This window comes from Leptinotarsa decemlineata, unplaced genomic scaffold (assembly GCF_025532065.1).
Source record: "Leptinotarsa decemlineata unplaced genomic scaffold, Ldec_3_MD MMD2_tig00026294_RagTag_RagTag, whole genome shotgun sequence".
NCBI classification, from domain to species: Eukaryota; Metazoa; Arthropoda; class Insecta; order Coleoptera; family Chrysomelidae; genus Leptinotarsa; species Leptinotarsa decemlineata.
The window spans coordinates 13987347-14006218 of NW_027412674.1; the positions used below are offsets into that span (position 1 = coordinate 13987347).

At 33.7% G+C, this 18872-nt stretch overlaps 1 protein-coding gene and 1 pseudogene across 3 annotated transcripts; both read left to right on the plus strand.

The window, feature by feature from the left end:
- Positions 1-411: 411 nt before the first annotated feature.
- Positions 412-15331, plus strand: LOC111516557 (uncharacterized). Of its 3 annotated transcripts, none has more exons than XM_074180481.1 (5): positions 412-622; positions 850-1312; positions 3136-3963; positions 5705-6755; positions 10641-15331. In XM_074180481.1, the coding sequence occupies exons 2-5, from the start codon at positions 861-863 to the stop codon at positions 11850-11852; spliced, it is 3543 nt and encodes a 1180-aa protein (XP_074036582.1). In that variant the 5' UTR covers positions 412-622; positions 850-860; the 3' UTR covers positions 11853-15331. The 3 variants fall into 3 exon arrangements, with proteins under 3 accessions (XP_074036582.1, XP_074036581.1, XP_074036583.1); XM_074180480.1 differs by having other exon boundaries at positions 412-610; XM_074180482.1 differs by lacking the exon at positions 412-622 and adding an exon at positions 664-792.
- Positions 15332-15470: 139 nt separating this feature from the next.
- On the plus strand, positions 15471-18313 carry LOC141484861 (ubiquitin carboxyl-terminal hydrolase 10-like; annotated as a pseudogene).
- The last annotated feature ends 559 nt before the right edge of the window (positions 18314-18872 follow it).

Here is an 18872-nt window from a genome sequence, read left to right on the forward strand (position 1 = left end):
CAGCATGTAATTCAAATTATTATTTTTGAAGGTATTACAGATTTAAAATGCAAGGACATAGCGGTTGCGGCGGTACCGGCCGGGGGTGAGAGCGGCGCGTGCTTATAAACAGCTCGTCGAAGGCCGTGCTTCGCCGTACAGCAATTTATGATTAGCAGCGATCGCACGCGTTTATATGTATATTCAGTATCAGTTTTGTACCCGTGTGAATCCGGGCGGGTCGCTAGTAATATTATGATATGTATACAAATGGTATCAATGGCAAAGATGAATAATCAATTTTATTCATAAATAATTGTTTTTCGAAAAAGATGACAAACTTTCAAAAGCAAACATTTTTGCGATTCGATGTTTGATGACGTTGATAGAAAAGTATGATTGAAATAATTTCGAACGCATCCTAGCGTGAAAATATGACTATTGCTTCTGCTGAAACCTAAAAAAACTAATTTACTTGCCCTTAATAGAAGCTATTGATGTTTCACTTCTGTAAAATATATTTTTGTTTATGTTTGCTCACGAAATGTTCATATGTTCGATGTTCCGAAGTCTAAATAAAAAATAATGAAAGAAATATCCGTCAATGTATTTTTTTGATTGTGACACCAAGGTAATAAAACAGGTAAAAAAATAATTGAACCTAAATTATCGATGACATCATATAATAATCAAGTGTAAATAATTCAAGCTCTGAACATGCCACATTGATTTTTGTTATCAATTAGCTTCAATTATATAATATACCCATACGAGTCCAGCATTCCTAATTTTCCTAACGTTTTATTAAAAATTGTGTGCGAATCTCTAGCTCAATTTCCGTGTTTTCTAGTGCACATTATTCTTTTTTAGATTGCTTCAGGATGGGCGATGCTAGTGTGGCAGCTCCTACAGATTTCATTACCCGATTCCACAATCTAGAAGGCGATTTAATAGGAGAAAGAAAGAAAAATCTCTTCAAACTCATTCTAGATCTGTCATTTTTGAAAAATGAGGAACAACTGAATAATGTGGTGGAAAACCTTAAGCCCACAAATTACTTGGAAAATTTATTTAGAATAGATATTTTGATTCACTTCAAGAAGACAAAGGAACTTCTAAAAATACTTGAACAGGGTAATGAAGTTTTCATAAGCAAGATTTTGAAGCAGTTTTGGTTCATTGATGAGGCGTTCAGGGATATAGATGTCAAAATATTTGTTAACGAGTTTCTGCCTAGTTTGTCCTATGCAATACGAATGAAGCTAATGAAAAAAGTTGCCAAATGTTGGAATGAAACTCAAGTTGATGCATTGTTTGATTCTTTCAGTGAAAGGTACAAACTTTTATATTTCATTGGATTGCAAGTATATGTCGATGCATACTTATATATTATTCACAGATATAAATTATGAAGTACAAACTAGAAGAAATCCCTTGAAACATATTTCAAATGTGAGACAGCTACACAATGGAATGGATGTTTTAAAGGATTGATATATCGTTTGCATAAAAAATTTGTTCTACTGCTACAGTTATTATTATTATTATCTCAAGGATATTTACATTATATGGTAATCAAGTTTGCTATCTACATATAGTTTTGAATATTACTTACCTAGAGAGTATTTCTAGTTTTCATGAATGGTAGAACTGTAATCTCTGGCATAGAATAAATCCAAAACGAACACCAGAACTGCAACACTCTTCTGGACATGCGTTTTACCAAACAAGTTGGTATCTTCAGGAAATAAAGTAAAACTACTTAATTTTTTAGTTTTACTTCATCTCGCGCGTTGCAGTTCTGTTGTTCTGGAACAGTACTTATTTTGGATTCTCAGTTTTCATATTATATTGAAATCGTCATTTTTTCAAATTGGGGTAATGACTACATATTTCAAGTACTTAGGAAAAATATATATTTTTTTTCTCTGGATTTTTTCTGATTTGAATCTGGAAGAAATATTCGTGAATTGTATACCCATTTATCTAAAATGTTTCCAAATCTAAAGAAATGAACTTTAAACATTCCAGCAAGTCTCAGATATTCCTATGCAGTAGATTCAATGTACTGAAGCCTATCAGAAAACAACTACTCCCCTGGCTAATACCACGAAGGGCATTGGATTATATCAAACAAATGTTTCCATTGATATTTGTTCTCTCCTCACTCATACTAAATTGGTAAATTTTCGTTATGTGGACACCCGGCGATTTTGAAAAAATTTTTGACTTTACTTACGTATTTTGATGCGTAGATTACGAATCCGAAAGAAAAAAGCGGCGCTCTCCCTTATTTAAAAAGTTACGGCCCTTCAAAGTTCATAAAAGGGCAACTTTTCAGCCTTCTTTTTCACCAAATAAACTATTTAAAAACGCAAGCATTTATTGACTAGGTCACCTTTACACCTTATTCCTCCTTCTTTAACACTTTTCACTTCAATAATCAACATTTTTCTTATAAAAATGTTAAAAAATGTACGGAGCTGCTTTTTGGTTACATATCACTGTATTTTACGTTTTTAAGGTTAATGATATGATTGGTACGACTGATGCAGTCCATATTCCTGAAGTAATTCAAATGTTTTTTTACCTTCATTCTTTAGATCGTAAATTGGTTTTTGGTGGTGTATTACGAATTTGAAATAGTAGGCGACGGCAAATACCAACCGCTTTTTTCTGAAATGTCACTAGTAACTAACCTAAAAATAGAATAATGTCACCAGAAGAAGCATTCGTTTTTAAATTAAGTTTTTTATAAGAAAAATGTTGATTATTGAAGTGAAAAGTGTTAAAGAAGGAGGAATAAGGTGTAAAGGTGACCTAGTGAATAAATGCTTGTGTTTTTAAATAGTTTATTTAGTGAAAAAGAAAGCTGAAAAGTTGCCCTTTTATGAACTTTGAAGGGCCGTAACTTTTTAAATAAGGGAGAGCGCCGCTTTTTTCTTTCGGATTCGTAATCTACGCATCAAAATACGTAAGTAAAGTCAAAAATTTTTTCAAAATCGCCGGGTGTCCACATAACGAAAATTTACCACTAAATTTTTTATTTTTTTATGTTTATAGAAAATAGGTTCAATTAATATATTTTTGATCTTTTGAAAGGAAATCGTCTTGAATATGTTGAATGCTAGAATCAGTCATCATTTTCTCTTTCAGGTATGGCATATTCTTAGCAACAACTATTTTGCACAAGTGCAGCTCCAAAAAAATCAGAGAAATCCTAAACGAAAATGAAATCAAGCTACAACCAGCTCAAGTTAAATATCTTTTTGACAAAGACGAAGAGTTATTCAAGTTTTATTTGGACTACATTAATTCTTTCAATATTTATTATTGTTATCGGGAGAAGAAAGTCTTGAACTACGTAGCTCTGAAAAACCCAGAGCTTCTGTTGGAGCTCCAGAAAAATAAGAAGATTCATGTTTCGGGTTTGGGAAGAAGAACCAGCAAGAGAATCATAAAGCTTGTTAAAGATGATATTCCTCGAGATGTCAAAAACTATGTGGATATCTTGAATAATACTGTTATTGTTAGAAAGTTAGGAGGAAGTTTTGGGAAAGTTTATCAAGAATTGCTTTCAAAGGAATATCAAGGTAATATCATTCCGTATAATATTCACAGCAGGATGTTGATTCAGTATCCAAAGAAAACAAGATGGAGTTTTTTTTGCGATTCGTACTTGAAAGTTTTTCCGGGTAATAGTGTCGAGGTCATCCTCTCGGCATTTGATACTTCTTTATTGTGTCTAAATCCTGGCAGAGAAATAATCAAAAAATGGGCTCTGATTAATTACAATTTGAATAAGGGCGACCATTTTTTAAAATATTTCGATCCGTCTGAAGCTATTCCAATCATAAAAGAAAAAATTAATGTCACTTCTGACATTTCAAACAGAACATCTTTGGTCATATTACTATTGGATTGTTGTTCTACAAATAATGATTTGAACTCTCTGGAAGCAGTGCTGAAATATATTTGTTTCAGGTAGGAATATTTTCATTCAAAAGTCATTCTACATGTCACCATTGATTTTATTTAGTGAATGTCGTTAGGAATGAATAAAAACAAGTTGAGTGCTTTTTTTACACGCTTTATATTAGCTTCACCTGTATGTATGTATGTTTGTTTGTAACTCTCAAGCTCGGGATCTGTATTGACAGAATTATCGGCATTATTGCTTGATCTATTCGCGAGCAGATGGCGCTGTACGTAACTATCAATTATTGCTTGAGCTATTCGTGGGCAGATGCCGCTATACGTAACCTCCTTGATAGGTTGTTCGAAAAAAAATCAAAATAAAAATTTTAAGAATTATAAGTGTTAGCGAAATTTTGTACTACAGATGAAATACACACATCGGAAAAGTCTAGGGATATTTTTATAACATACTAATTATCATAAAAATAAATGCATGAGGTCGTTTAATTTCGATTAAATTGGTACACTCGACCACCCTGTAGATTTTTATGGGTTGAACAAAGCCTGCAAAAACGGTAACTAATTTTTTATCAAGTTTTTTACAAACTGTAGGTTTTCGGCTAAAACGAATAATCTGAAAGTGTCGAGTTTGTACATTCTATGCATTGGCTGAGATGAATAGAGCTGTAGGGCTTCTTCAAGGTGGCATGCGACAAAATGATGTAGCTCTTCGTTTGGGGGTTTCCCAAAGTGTTATCAGTCGATTGTGGCGGCGTTTCCGTGAAACTGGCAGTCCAGCCGAACAACATCCAGGGCGAGGACGCGCTACAACTGCAGTTCAAGACCGATTTTTGGTCTTAACCGCAAGAAGACAACCGACAATCACAGCACCTGAGTTGGTTAACGTGTTGCAGCAGACGCACCAGGTAACCATTGGTCGTGATACTGTCAGAAATCGACTGCATGAAGCAGATCTCCACAACAGAAGGCCACTTAGATGTCCACCTGAGATCGGAGATTAACTCAAGATGTATAAACCTCTGAAGAAGCTAGCCACTCGCGCCAGCGAAACGTCAGGAAGAAATTCCAAAAATCGACAGCCTTCAAATCGAAAAATAGTGACACTGAAAACCTCGGCCGCCAATGCCACAACCATTTTGTCAAAATAGTTTATGAAACTGCTACGCATGCAAGGCATGTCTGCTAAAGCACAGTTTCGTAAACTGTTTTATGAAAATCTCACTGTTTTTGAATACATTCATAAAAAAACAAAACAATGCAAGTTATACTAAACTTTAAAAATAATTGTGGTCTTTGACCTTCTTAATGCAGTAGTTGTTAAGACCTGGTTGGTACTCAATGAATTTATGAAAACTTGAAGGTGTAGTAAACTCTTGTATGTTATTAGTATTTTCACATCCATTCTTCAATGACACTTTAGGGTCAATTTGACCAGTTGGTGTCTTCATAGTCTAGTAACTACAGGATGACTATTGATCTATATATTTTTCTCGAATTTGAAAAGCTCTATACCATTTTTTGTGCAATCGTGACATAATTTTGTCCATATGAAATATTTTTGGACAATGAAGTCCAGTGATTGATTGAATTGTTTTCTTTATTTAGAAGATCCTCATTTTATATACCTCAATACATTCCGTTTCAATCACAATATTACCAATACTATCTAATAATTATTTTGTAACCTATCAGATATTCACTATTTATCTATCGTCAGTGATAACTAAATGTTAGTATTATAATTTTTTTTATTTGATTGTAACAATAACTAAATATCTTGTTTCAGGCATCGAAATGAAGACTGTAACTTCAGAGAAAGAGTGATGACCCATATAACCTCAAATTTCAGGCTCGATGACTTGAACGAGAATCATTGGAAGTATATCAGTGAGCAGTTGAAAATCGGCAGGGTAAAAGGAGATTCACTCTTCTTGAAGAATTCCACAATTTTGAGAAAACAATTAGAGTTTCTTTTCAAGAGCGGAAAAGATCACAAAGACGCTCTGGTCGAGTATATTAATGACGTCTTTGACTGGAGTGATGACTTCAACTTGAATTTGGAAAATCCATTTGTAGAAAAAGAAATTTTAATAGAAATCAGTAAGACTGTGATGGACGTCATCAAGGGTGAATATGTTGTTGATACAATCAAGACTCTCATAGAAAACGTCACCGATTTCAGTATGAAACATGTCAATCATTGTATAAAATTAACTGAATGCCCCGTGTTGCTCCCTGTCATTCAATCATGTTTCTCCAAAAATGCAAATTTTGATTCTAACGATATCGCTGTAGTTCGAAATGTGTTGCTATATAATTTAAAATTTCCACAAAACTCTTTCCCGATCGATAACTCCAGGTTTCTTGAACTGTTCGTATTGGTTGCCAAAGAAGAAGGAATGAGAAATCTGTCAATCATCTTTCATGAAAGGATCCTCAGGAAGAATCGTTCGGAATTCGAGAATGAAATTTTGAATGAATATTTGGATAAATTATTACATGACCACTATAAGCGTTACATCGTCCTCTGGTTATTGAAGAATGAACCTAGAAGACTGGTTCCGTATTTCGATAAAATACTCGAGTTGAAAAACTCGGCAGTGGACAGTAAACTAACGAAACTTTATTCGCACTTTGAGTTTGACAAAAAAGCAATAAATTTTTTTAAGAAACAATTGGAGATGGAAAAACGAGACGAGAGAATAATAATGTTAAATTTGGTTGTACTTCTCTCCACGGATGATTTTATAGTTTTGGCCAATACATTTTTGCCGAAAAAGATGAAGCTTGATTTGGAGGATCCAGAAATGATGAAAGATTATAAATTGCAATGTGAAGTAAGTAATAATGGGCATAAAAATAAAACAACACACTTTTTTTGTAAATCCACTTCAACTTTTCATATTGCTTAATTGCATATTGCTTTCATATTGCCTAAATGAATATTGATTTCATAATTTTATTCATAAGTGACGTACTGTTTTTTGTAAATAATCATTGACCTACCATATATACGTTATGTATCACAAATGGTGAATAAATATTATTATTATTATTATTATTTAATAAATATAGTAAAATATATTTAACTAATACAAAACAAAGTCACCTTCACAAGAAACAAAACACAATACGCCTATGCAGATAAGGACGCTTGATAATGAAGAAACCGAATAACCATTTATGGCATTTTAAGGACGCAAATATAATAGACCTGCGAAGTGTTGATCAGTTTACCGATGTTTCAAAGTATTTAACGAACTGGTTCACCTATTTGCTCGTACATCCTATCGATATGCAGAAGCTATCTTGTTACGGGGGGCAAATTTTATGGAATCATCTTACTTTTCAATTATTTACAATGGCGATGCATAGACAATAAAAATGACCCCGGTAAGAATTTAGTTCTAACAAATTTAACATTGTTGCCGTAAGCTCTCAGTTCAATTTGCATATGAGTTACCTTCAATTGAAAATTGTTATACTATAGTGGCTACCACATAAGAGGTAGATATATGCTATCGCGGACTTTTATTTAGAACTATTGAAGATAAACAATCTTACGATACATTATCTTAATAATCTTTCTTTATTTCAGAAATAGGTTTCCCTAATATACAATAAAAAAAATAGGAAAAGATAGAACAGAAAAAGTAACTAATACATGCTATTCAGTAATTTTAAAACTATTACAAGTAACAATAAATAGTTCTATCGCTCCGTGCTATTATTTTACAAATAATATTCATTATTTCTACTTATTAATGCTAGTTATATAGGTAACATTAGAAGATTTATACCGAAACAATTCAAATATTTCACAATCAAAACTAACATATAAAACATAGATTTACAACTTTATCCAAATGTAAGTTATGTTTCTTTTATATATTTTAACAAATGTCTTTTGAAGACATTTATTGATAAACAGTCTTTTACGTCAGTTGGTAGGTCATTAAATTTAATGAAGCCTTTAAAAAATACTGAATTCATACTACTTTTAAAATTTGTTCTGACAATATGTAGATTGCAGTTATTGCGAGTATAGTGTTCATGGATTTCATAATTGTAGTTGACCGTATTCATGAAATAAGAAGGAGACAAATTATTTATTATCTTATAAATAAATATCATTGTCAAGTACAGTAACCTTTGTAATACGGGCAGCCACTGAAGGGTGGATAACATTGAATTTATTGGTGTGTATCTATTACATCTCAGAATAATTCTCGTGCCTCTATTTTGCAATTTCTGCAGTTGATTAATTTTATTTAAGTTCATAGAGTATATGATTGATGCACAATAGTCAAAATGAGGCAGAATAATTGCTTTATAAACTGTTATTTTAGTGGCTGTTGATAAATTACTAGCAATTCTTGAAAAAAAGTATAATTTTTTTGAAATTTTTTTATGAACATAGTCGAAATGGCTATCAAAAGAAAGTGTATTGTCGAGTTGGACTCCTAAGTATTTTATATTTGTGACAATCTCAATTTTCTTGTTATCAATATTTATGTCTAAATTATTTATCCCAATTTTGTTGTATTTAAATTTATTAGTAATTATCATGGCTTTGGTTTTAGTTACATTTAATTTCAATTTATTGATATCGAGATATCTTTTAACAGTGACTAAGATGGAATTCATTTTGTGAATAGCTCTATCCAAGTCTGTATCACTACATGCTAATAATGTATCATCTGCGAACAGATTTATGAATTCACAGTCCACAAATAAGTTAATATCATTAAGATATATTATGAAAAGCAGTGGACCTAAAACACTACCTTGAGGAACACCCTTGTCATTTGTGATTTCATTTGAAAATGTATTGTTAATTCTTACCCTCTGCTTTCTATTAGACAAATAATCATAAAACCAATTGAAGGTCTGACCGCCTACACCATATCTCTTGAGCTTAGCAAGAAGAATATTTCTATCAATTGTCTCAAAAGCCCTTTTCAAATCGAGAAACACAGAAACAACATATTTGTTGTGCTCTAGTTCATTATTAAATTTACTTAATGACAACTGGAGTGCTGACTCACAGGAATGGTTTTTTCGAAACCCTGACTGTCTTTCGAATAAGATTTGATTGTCATTGATAAATTCCAACAATTGGTTATAAACAGTAATTTCTAAAATTTTTTCTAAGGCTGGTAGTGTATTAATAGGTCTGAATTCATCAGCTTTTATAGTATTACTGATTTTTTGGATTGGAATAATAGTACTGGTTTTAAGTCCCTGTGGAATTTTTCCCGTTCGTAAATCAATCAATCAAAATATACTTTATTGTCTGAAGAACATAATTCTCATTGACAAAGTCGTTTACAAAATAAAAGAACAAAATAACACAACAATCACCTTTAGATATATATCGATATGATAAATAGTGAGGTAGAAAAAGTGATAATAATTATAATTGGACTACGATAGACGCACATCTGAGTCAAAGGAAATTTGATACATTATCCTCGTACTGGTCAACAAAATATGAAATATGAAATATAAAATACAAAATATGAAATATAAGTACATGAAAATAATAAAAATGATCACAATTTTATATACATATATACACATATATACACATACATACATATACACATATACATACATACACATACATACACATACACATATATAACTCTAAAACACTTAACAACAACATGTGCAATTATACAATGCATGTACATAAAATATTAAAATTGTCACAATAAAAATTTGCTTTGTACGAATATTAACAACAAAGAGGTGTAAATATAAAATGAAGTTCATATAAATATAAATAAAATATAAGTATCACTGAAACACATTAAATAATAATGTATAACGAAGTCGAATTTCACGCATTAAAAGTTCATACAGTAGAATTCATCTAATGAGTAGAAAGCCTTCGTCAATAGAAGTTTTTTTACGGTACTTTTGAATTGTTTTTTGCTATCTAAAATTTTTATCTCATTTGGTAGGTGATTGAATAATTTTTTACCATTATAAAATATGGAATTTTTTATTTGTGTCGATGTTGGAATTGGTAAGGTTATATTTAGTGCTTGTCTTGTGTTGTATTGAGACAATTCATGAGGTTTGTTTTTAAATTTGCTATGCATGAGACATACTGATTCTAAGATAAAAATACAAGGTAATGTTAAGATTTTATGTTTTATAAAGAGTGGCTTGCAAGAATCCCGGAATTTAGCTTTGCACATATACCTTACTGCTCGTTTTTGCAAAACAAAAATCATATTGAAGACATATCGACTACATGATCCCCAAAAACAGATTCCATATCTCAAATGTGAATCGATTAAAGCATAATACACACTTTTTGCCATATCTACACCAAGTTCCCATGAAATGGTTCTTACAGCGAAACATCCTGATGCCAATTTTCTTCTGAGTTTTTCAATGTGAAGTATTAATAAAATTAAGTATATATCTGTAAGTAACTCCAACGGTATAGGCAGCGCACACCAAAATAGCTCTCAGGGAGCAAGAATTTTTATTACTTAATACACACAAAACCTTTATAAATTGTAGCCGATATGTTATTCTGCTGTATAAGCTGTATTTATGTAAAGTTTCATCTAAATCCGTTCAGAGCCACAAACATACATACATTTATCCATCCTCACATTTAACCATCCTCACAAACGTTCACATTTATAATATTAGTATAGAGTATAGATTATTTCATATATTATCTTAGTTTTTTTTTTCAGCTTGCCAAGTTATTGCACAAAGTCCAGGAGCCGCACAAAACGTTGCCGATTGTAATAAAGTTCTGTGTAGGCGATTACCTGCAGTCAGCCTTGTCGGCCCTTTACAGCTGCTTTTATCATTCTGCTGAAAAAATGCTGTATCCTTACGTGGAGCATCTCGCGAAGAATGCAGTATCCGTGCGGAAACACGCGATATTCCTCACTTGCGGAGTACTTGAAATAAAAGAAGTAATGCGCGTGCTGAAGAACGCCAAACAGGCGAACATGTCCGATCGAAAACACATATTGTCAGCGACCTTGAAATATTTCTGGAAGAATCCTTCGGAAGAATTATTCATGAGGGTTATCGCCGGTTTCGAAACCATCGACAAAAATGATACTGAAACCATGGAAAGCCTTGTTACCCACATTAAAATTCCCACAAAATATATGGCTAGATATATCGAGAAATGCTGGGTTTGGTTCGAGAGCTTGAGTGAAGAAGCTGTGAACTATCAAAGATATTTAAATGCTCTTTTAGATTATATGTGTGGTGATATTGCGAAATTTTTTTCTTCCGTATTCGTAAACAGGCTTCTGACTCGCTATTTTGGCACACAAGATGTGTCCATACACGAGTTCACGACGTTCACTTTTAGAGTCTTGGAATACCGAGTATCAGAACGTGACAACAATTTCAAGGTGGTATTCGGAAAGCTGCCTGGATCAGACAATGAAGTGATCACCTTATTTTTCGACTATTTCATACACTCATGCAGAAGTGAAGAAAGAGACGAAGAGTTAATCGACACTTTTTTTCAATACTGGAATGCATATTTCACAGATTTTGATATTTTCGAGAAGCAAATCGAGCTGAAGTTGCTTCGAATAGAGGTTGATCAACAGTCTGGAGAGGAGTACGCGCAAAAAGTCGTGTCGCTCCTAGAGGAACTTCAATCTCTTTTCGGTTTTCACGTCTTTAATATATTTAGGGATCAACTCTACGAGTACCTACAATACTTGAGAGATGTTCAATATTCTTTATATTTGAACATTTTGAAGTATAAGTGCAATCCTACCAATTGCATCTTGATTATAGAACTAATGAAACGAAGTGTCCATCCCTTGGAAGATGAAGAAAAGGAAATTTACAATGAAATCATGAACATTTTAAGAGTCGTGGATGAGCCTATTGTAAAAATATATTTCAAGTCACTTGTACAGAAAAAATGACATTCCTACCTTCACGTTTCTTAACACCAACTGCGGATTTGAGAAAATAATTTGTGACTTTGCACGTCACGAAGTGTGACTCTGATTGTAAGAATATTTGAAATTAAATTTGCAATAAACTTTCCGTCTAGTCCTATTCGCGAATTTATACAAAAACTTCACTCACTTCAAGGTTCTTCAAGGATATAAAAGAAATATATTCGCATTCATTATGCATCATTCTCACTATGAGCGATTCTTATTTTATAACAATGTTTTCATACAGTTGCTTATTGAAACATATATTAGTAATGATGTATTAATTTTATATATACAGGCTGATTCACGGTGGATGGCACATTAGACGTTTCTGGTGAACCAGACAACGGATCACTTTGAAAATTTAATGGAGGGCATATTCGGACAACTAAAATATTTTCGACAATGCGGTGTTGCCGCTTCTATTAGAAAGCAGTAGCAACTTTGATTTTTCAAATGGAACACTCTGTATATAATATTATTTTTGGAATCTCCAACAATTGCCCGACAACTTTTCTTGATATTTCCCTATACCTATCTGTTACCGTTTTCGAAATAAAAATTAATTTCAATTTTTTTCTTCCAAAATCATGACTTCTAAAAATGCCGATATCTTTCAGTTAAGAAGTACTATGATATCGAAATTTGGTTTGGAGTTAGGTGATACTTGGACACTTCCCACACGTCAGCCTAATCTCCGTTACTTCAATACAGGGTGGTAAAAAAATACAGTTTTTTCGTTTGCTTGAAAAAGTTGCTGAAATTTGATTATTTTAAATGGAACACCCTGTATATTATTGAAAATTCGGAAAGCTGCTGAAATTTGCTTTCTTTCTATGTATATCATACCTATACCTAACTAGTCAAGTTTCGGACTTATGAACATTTATTTGTGAAAATGTCCCTTCAGAATGGTATTTCCATTCGGTATTTGGTAAGCAGGCCATGATTACTATTTGACAGTAGCGTTGTGACATTCTCCTAATAATATCGACATTTTCGTCACTTCAGAAGTTGCAAATACCTTCAAAACGATGGAACAAAACTATTCAAACTAAGTTCTTATGAATTTGTTTATTATTTTTGGACAGTGTGACAAAATTATCAGCAGAACATGTAGAAAGTTCAATGAAATGTATCCGAATCTACCGCCAATGAACCTCAAGAAATTTATACGAATTCAGAACAATTTCAATATGTTTGGATAAACTTTAAAAAAGCACCAAGAAACTTGAAATTGGAAATATGTATTGATATGAATAATTATAAAAAAGTAAAACAATCATGTGGAATATTTCAAAATATGTTCGAATCGCTGGCCGTTCACTTCCAAGCACTTTAAAATGCGGGTGTTGACTGCTTTCGTGGTGGCAGATCTGATTTCATTGGGATCCAAATCTTCAAATGTTTGGGCAATCCTTTCTAACAATTCATCTCTCGAACGCACGGGTATTTTGTAAACGTTTTCTTTGAACATTCCCCACAAATAAAAATCTAATGGATTAAGATCGGGTGATCTCGCTGGCCAATTCCATGGTCCAAGCGCCTCATCCACCGATCGTCAAATAGTCTATCCAGTTCTGCGCTCACTTCTCTTGTGCAATGTGCAGGAGCTCCGTCTAGTTGGTACCAACAGTTTCGATAATCTTCGAGTGGCAGATTATCCACGAAACTGTCTACAGTATTCTCCAAAATATTCAGGTAGCTTCTGGATGTTAATGACTCCTCGTATATCACGTACCTCAATTTGTTGTCCATCAACATGCAGAAGACATTAAAACTAAATTTTTCTTGAAATCCGGCTTCTTTTGTGACGTGAGGATTTTCACTGGACCAATTTTATTGAAAAAAAGTGGATCTTCTTGAATGCGTGTCAACAACATTTCACAAAATTCTACTCTCTGTTGAGGATCTTGAGGCTTCATTGCTTGAATTTTGGTGAATTTATAATCATGCATTTTGTGTCTTTGCAAGATTCTTTGAACCGATGAATATTTTATACCCAAATCTTCTTCAGCACTTCTTATCGATGACTCGGGAAATGCGTGAAAATATGCTGAGACATTAATCTGGTTGTCTTCGAAAGTTACGGGTCGAGGCAAGTTTCTTGGTGCTTTTAAAGTTGATCCAAATGCATTGAAATTGTTCTGAATTCGTATAAATTTCTTGAGGTTCATTGGCGGTAGATTCGGATACATTTCATTGAACTTTCTACATGTTCTGCTGATAATTTTGTCACACTGTCCAAAAATAATAAACAAATTCATAAGAACTTAGTTTGAATAGTTTTGTTCCATCGTTTTGAAGGTATTTGCAACTTCTGAAGTGACGAAAATGTCGATATTATTAGGAGAATGTCACAACGCTACTGTCAAATAGTAATCATGGCCTGCTTACCAAATACCGAATGGAAATACCATTCTGAAGGGGCATTTTCACAAATAAATGTTCATAAGTCCGAAACTTGACTAGTTAGGTATAGGTATGATATACATAGAAAGAAAGCAAATTTCAGCAGCTTTCCGAATTTTCAATAATATACAGGGTGTTCCATTTAAAATAATCAAATTTCAGCAACTTTTTCAAGCAAACGAAAAAACTGTATTTTTTTACCACCCTGTATTGAAGTAACGGAGATTAGGCTGACGTGTGGGAAGTGTCCAAGTATCACCTAACTCCAAACCAAATTTCGATATCATAGTACTTCTTAACTGAAAGATATCGGCATTTTTAGAAGTCATGATTTTGGAAGAAAAAAATTGAAATTAATTTTTATTTCGAAAACGGTAACAGATAGGTATAGGGAAATATCAAGAAAAGTTGTCGGGCAATTGTTGGAGATTCCAAAAATAATATTATATACAGAGTGTTCCATTTGAAAAATCAAAGTTGCTACTGCTTTCTAATAGAAGCGGCAACACCGCATTGTCGAAAATATTTTAGTTGGCTAGAGAATGTCCGAATATGCCCTCCATTAAATTTTCAAAGTGATCCAGAAACGTCTAATGTGCCATCCACCGTGAATCAGCCTGTATACTTTTATGTATATATACTTGATTACCTTACCAAAAATGCATTTTATAGTACTGAAGAATTTCTTCAACTCTAGCTATTATTGTATAGTTACTTTATTTTACTTGTACAAAAAAAAAATTAGATTTCACAATTTTAACTAATTTAAGCTACTTGCATATATTATCTGTCACTGTTCTTGCATCTTTATATTATGTCTACTTATCTTCTAATAACATGTATATATACACTAACTATAGATAAGCACAATTGCTTTATGTTCGGTTCTGACTAGTCTGATAAAGTTTTATACTGTATGTACCACATGTATAAAATCTTTTAATGATGAATAAATTTCTATTCTATTCTATTCTATTCTATCGATCATATTCAGATTAAATCGCAAAATGTTTGACTTTTGTTTTAATAAATGGTTTTATTTAGCTTGCCCTGTTTGTATCATTGCAAATCCAATATGGATATCAAATGACAGGACTTGACTGGTAGAATAGTAGTACACTTTGAAAAAGATGCAAATTCAAGATGGTCGTAGCTAAAACATGACGGATTACATATTACCTTGTAATATAGAGGCACTAAATGAACTAAACAGGAAGAGAAGAATTGAGTAACAGATTTTGAAACTAAAAACTTGAAAATAGTGTAAAGCATCTGATTAATTTAATTTTACCAAAATTCTTCTTTGATATTGATGATTCATTTTATTTGGAAGCTGAAAAAATATGGATGGAAAAATCAAATGTACCAATACCTGATAACAAAGGCTCTCAAAAATCTTGGGATCTTCCTTTATTGCAGATGTTATCTACAGAACTCATTGCTGCAGCTAAGGACTCCCTTACAGATCAAGCTCGCCTCAAAGCTGTAATAACTAAGGAATCTGGCGCCTGGCTCAACGCACTTCCCGTTGCATCGTTGGGAACATTATTAGACGACGAAAGTTTCAGAATTTCAATAGGTATTCGTTTAGGTTGTTTGATTTGTGTTAATCACCAATGTCGGTGCGGTTTCGTTGTTGATGAAAATGGTACTCATGGCCAGGTTGCTTCTCCCGACATTATGCAGTGAATGACATAATTAAACGAGCATTGACAACAGCCAATATCCCTTCTGTGATTGAACCTCTTGGAGATGATGGAAAACGTCCTGATGGAATGTCTCTCATTCCTTGGAGACATGGAAAACCTTTGGTTTGGGACTTCACCTCTGTTGACACCTTGGCTCGCTCTCAATTCAACTTCGCAATCTTCTAGTGGGGCAGCTGAATATGCTGAGAAAATGAAACAGCGGAAATACATTTCTCTGGAAGATCGATATATTTTCTATCCAATTGCCATTGAAACATTTGGTAGCTTTGGCTCCTTTGCTTCCGATTTTTTCAGAGATATAGGTCAAAAACTAATTACGGTAACAGGCGATTTTAGAGCAAGATCATTTCTTATACAACGAATCAGCATTGCAATTCAGAGAGGAAATGCTGCATCAATCCTTGGCACCATTTCTCCTTCTCAAAGTCTTGATGAAATTTTCTTCAGCCCACTAAACTGGTATGATACTACGGATTTCTCCCCAGCTTCTTCTGTTAAAAATTATCCAAACGTTAATGAGAGTAAATCAGACTTCAGTTCTAAAAAAATTGTAGAAGAGGACTTAACAGGCAAACTCAACACTAGCAGTTTCAACATCATAAAAGGACAAATGCAGAAGAGAAAAAATGTTCAAATCCAGGAAAATTTTGCAGTGATTCAACAAACTGCCGAATCTCCACCTTTTGCCAACAACCCGCACACTATGATCTTCCCGACGATGAACCACCATCATTCGCCTATCTCTGAACCCGTCAACAATTTTGACGAAATCGCTACTGACCAGGATGCCGAAAATGTGTTCAACGACAATTTTCCCTTATGCCCCTTCAAGCTCTCCAGAAGGTCCCACCATTTTGTAGATCCAGACTGTTATAAGATGGGCATGTTTCTATCTACATATATGATCGACGGTAGGGCAGTGAACTTGCAGCCAAGGGGTCTGCTTAATCAAAACAATCACTGTTATGTCAACTCTATTTTGCAAGCCCTGATCGCATGTCCTCCACTCTACAACTTACTAAACAGTTTGAGTAAAAACATCTCTTCGAACGGGAGAATGTCATCTACCCGGTTATATTTGGAATCTGCCGTTTTGTGGAACAGTTTGTTCACCTACCTTCCTACTTTTTGACGAAAGACGGGAGATTAGATAAAAATTCCAAGAATGGCCAAAAAGTTTCAATCAACACTGCCATCCCATTCGGTCGACTTGGATTTATAAAATGTTGCATAACATGCGGACTGACTGGATCGATGGTAGACAACAAGATGCAGAAGAGTTTCTAGGTTTTCTTTTGAATGGACTCAATGATGAAATGTTTGAGCTGAATGAGTTGGTTAAAAATTATATTAAAGATGAAAAACCTCTCAATGAGCAATGATTCAAATAATTTATGGAACATAATAGAATCGAAAAGGACATTCAACCAGAAGGATCGACTTCACCAATACACCGATAAGTGACATCTTCGGGGGGCAACTAAAGTCAAGCATTCATCGCAACGTGGACCACATTATTGAGAATACCCAGCCTTTCCTCACCCTGCCACTCAACATTGAGAAAGTGAAGACCGTCAGAGAAGCGCTTAAGGTACTTGTCTCCAAGAACATTTTAGAGGGAGTGACTTCGTCGAAAACAAACGAGAAGGTCGAAGCGTGGGAACAAATTACGCTCTGCAAACTTCCCGTTATCCTTATTTTGCATCTGAAGTTTTTCAAATACAGTAACTACCGTTGCACGAAGATTATCAAGGCTTTTGATTTTGAATTCGACTTGAAGTTTGATTCGACTTTGATATCGTCGGAAACACAGTCTCCAACAGAGAGACAATACAAGCTATTCGCCGTCGTTTACCATGAAGGCAAAAATGCCAACATTGGACACTACGTGACCGATGCCTTCCACGTCGGCTACAATTGCTGGATTAGGTACGACGATTCTTCGGTCAAGACCGTGCAAAATGAAGACGTATTGAAACCCCAAGGAATACGAGTTCCTTATTTGCTGTTCTACAGGAAAAGCGATATTTTCCTATCGAAATAAGGTTGCGTAGAGTTACGTAGAGTTCAGCGTCTGGAATCTTACGGAATTTCTCGTTTAACCCCACATTTGAGATAAACTCGCATAAGAGGAGGTATTACAATAGAAAGTAGGATATTTTGCGCTCTCCGTTTCTATGCCACAGGGACTTACCAAAGGGGTGTTGGTGAGGAAACTTTTTGCAGTTTGAGTCGAACTGCAGTTCATCGAGCAATACATGAAGTATCAATTCGAATAGTTGAAGTGATGGGTGCAGAATATATAGTATTCCGCTAGTTTGGACTTCCCTATATAAAATGATTTGAAATCCCTGAAACAAGTAAAAAAGAATAATTAAAAAGGAATAGTTGAAAATAACAATTATATTAAGCAACAATATTTCACTATCATTTCATTTCAGGTTTATTGTTGCTTAATATAATTGTTATTTTCAACTATTCTTTTTTAATTATTCTTTTTTACTTGTTTCAGGGATTTCAAATCATTTTATATAGTAGACAATGGAAGTCCAAACTAGTGAAATTCATCACGAAACATTGTCAATCACATTCAAATATAGTATTCCCTCAGAATATTCGAACTGCAGTTCATCGAGCAATACATGAAATATCAATTCGAATAGTTGAAGTGATGGGTGCAGAATATATAGTATTCCCTCAGAATATTCGGGAAAGGAATGTATTGAAAATGGCTTTCATGGAGAAATGGAGAGGACAATTTGCTGTAGAAGGAATGAGGGTTAGAGATAGAATTGTCCAGCAGTTTTACCTGTTGTAATTTGTAGGAAATCGAACTGTAAACTCTACTGAACCAGGTTTTAATCATGAATATACAAACGAT

Bases quoted from the DNA above. Each gene is read 5' to 3' on its own strand.
- LOC111516557 (XM_074180481.1), top strand. From the start codon at position 861: ATGGGCGATGCTAGTGTGGCAGCTCCTACAGATTTCATTACCCGATTC. The intron at 3,964-5,704 runs GTAGGAATATTT...ATCTTGTTTCAG, and splicing joins CTGAAATATATTTGTTTCAG to GCATCGAAATGAAGACTGTA. The intron at 6,756-10,640 runs GTAAGTAATAAT...TTTTTTTTTCAG, and splicing joins ATTATAAATTGCAATGTGAA to CTTGCCAAGTTATTGCACAA.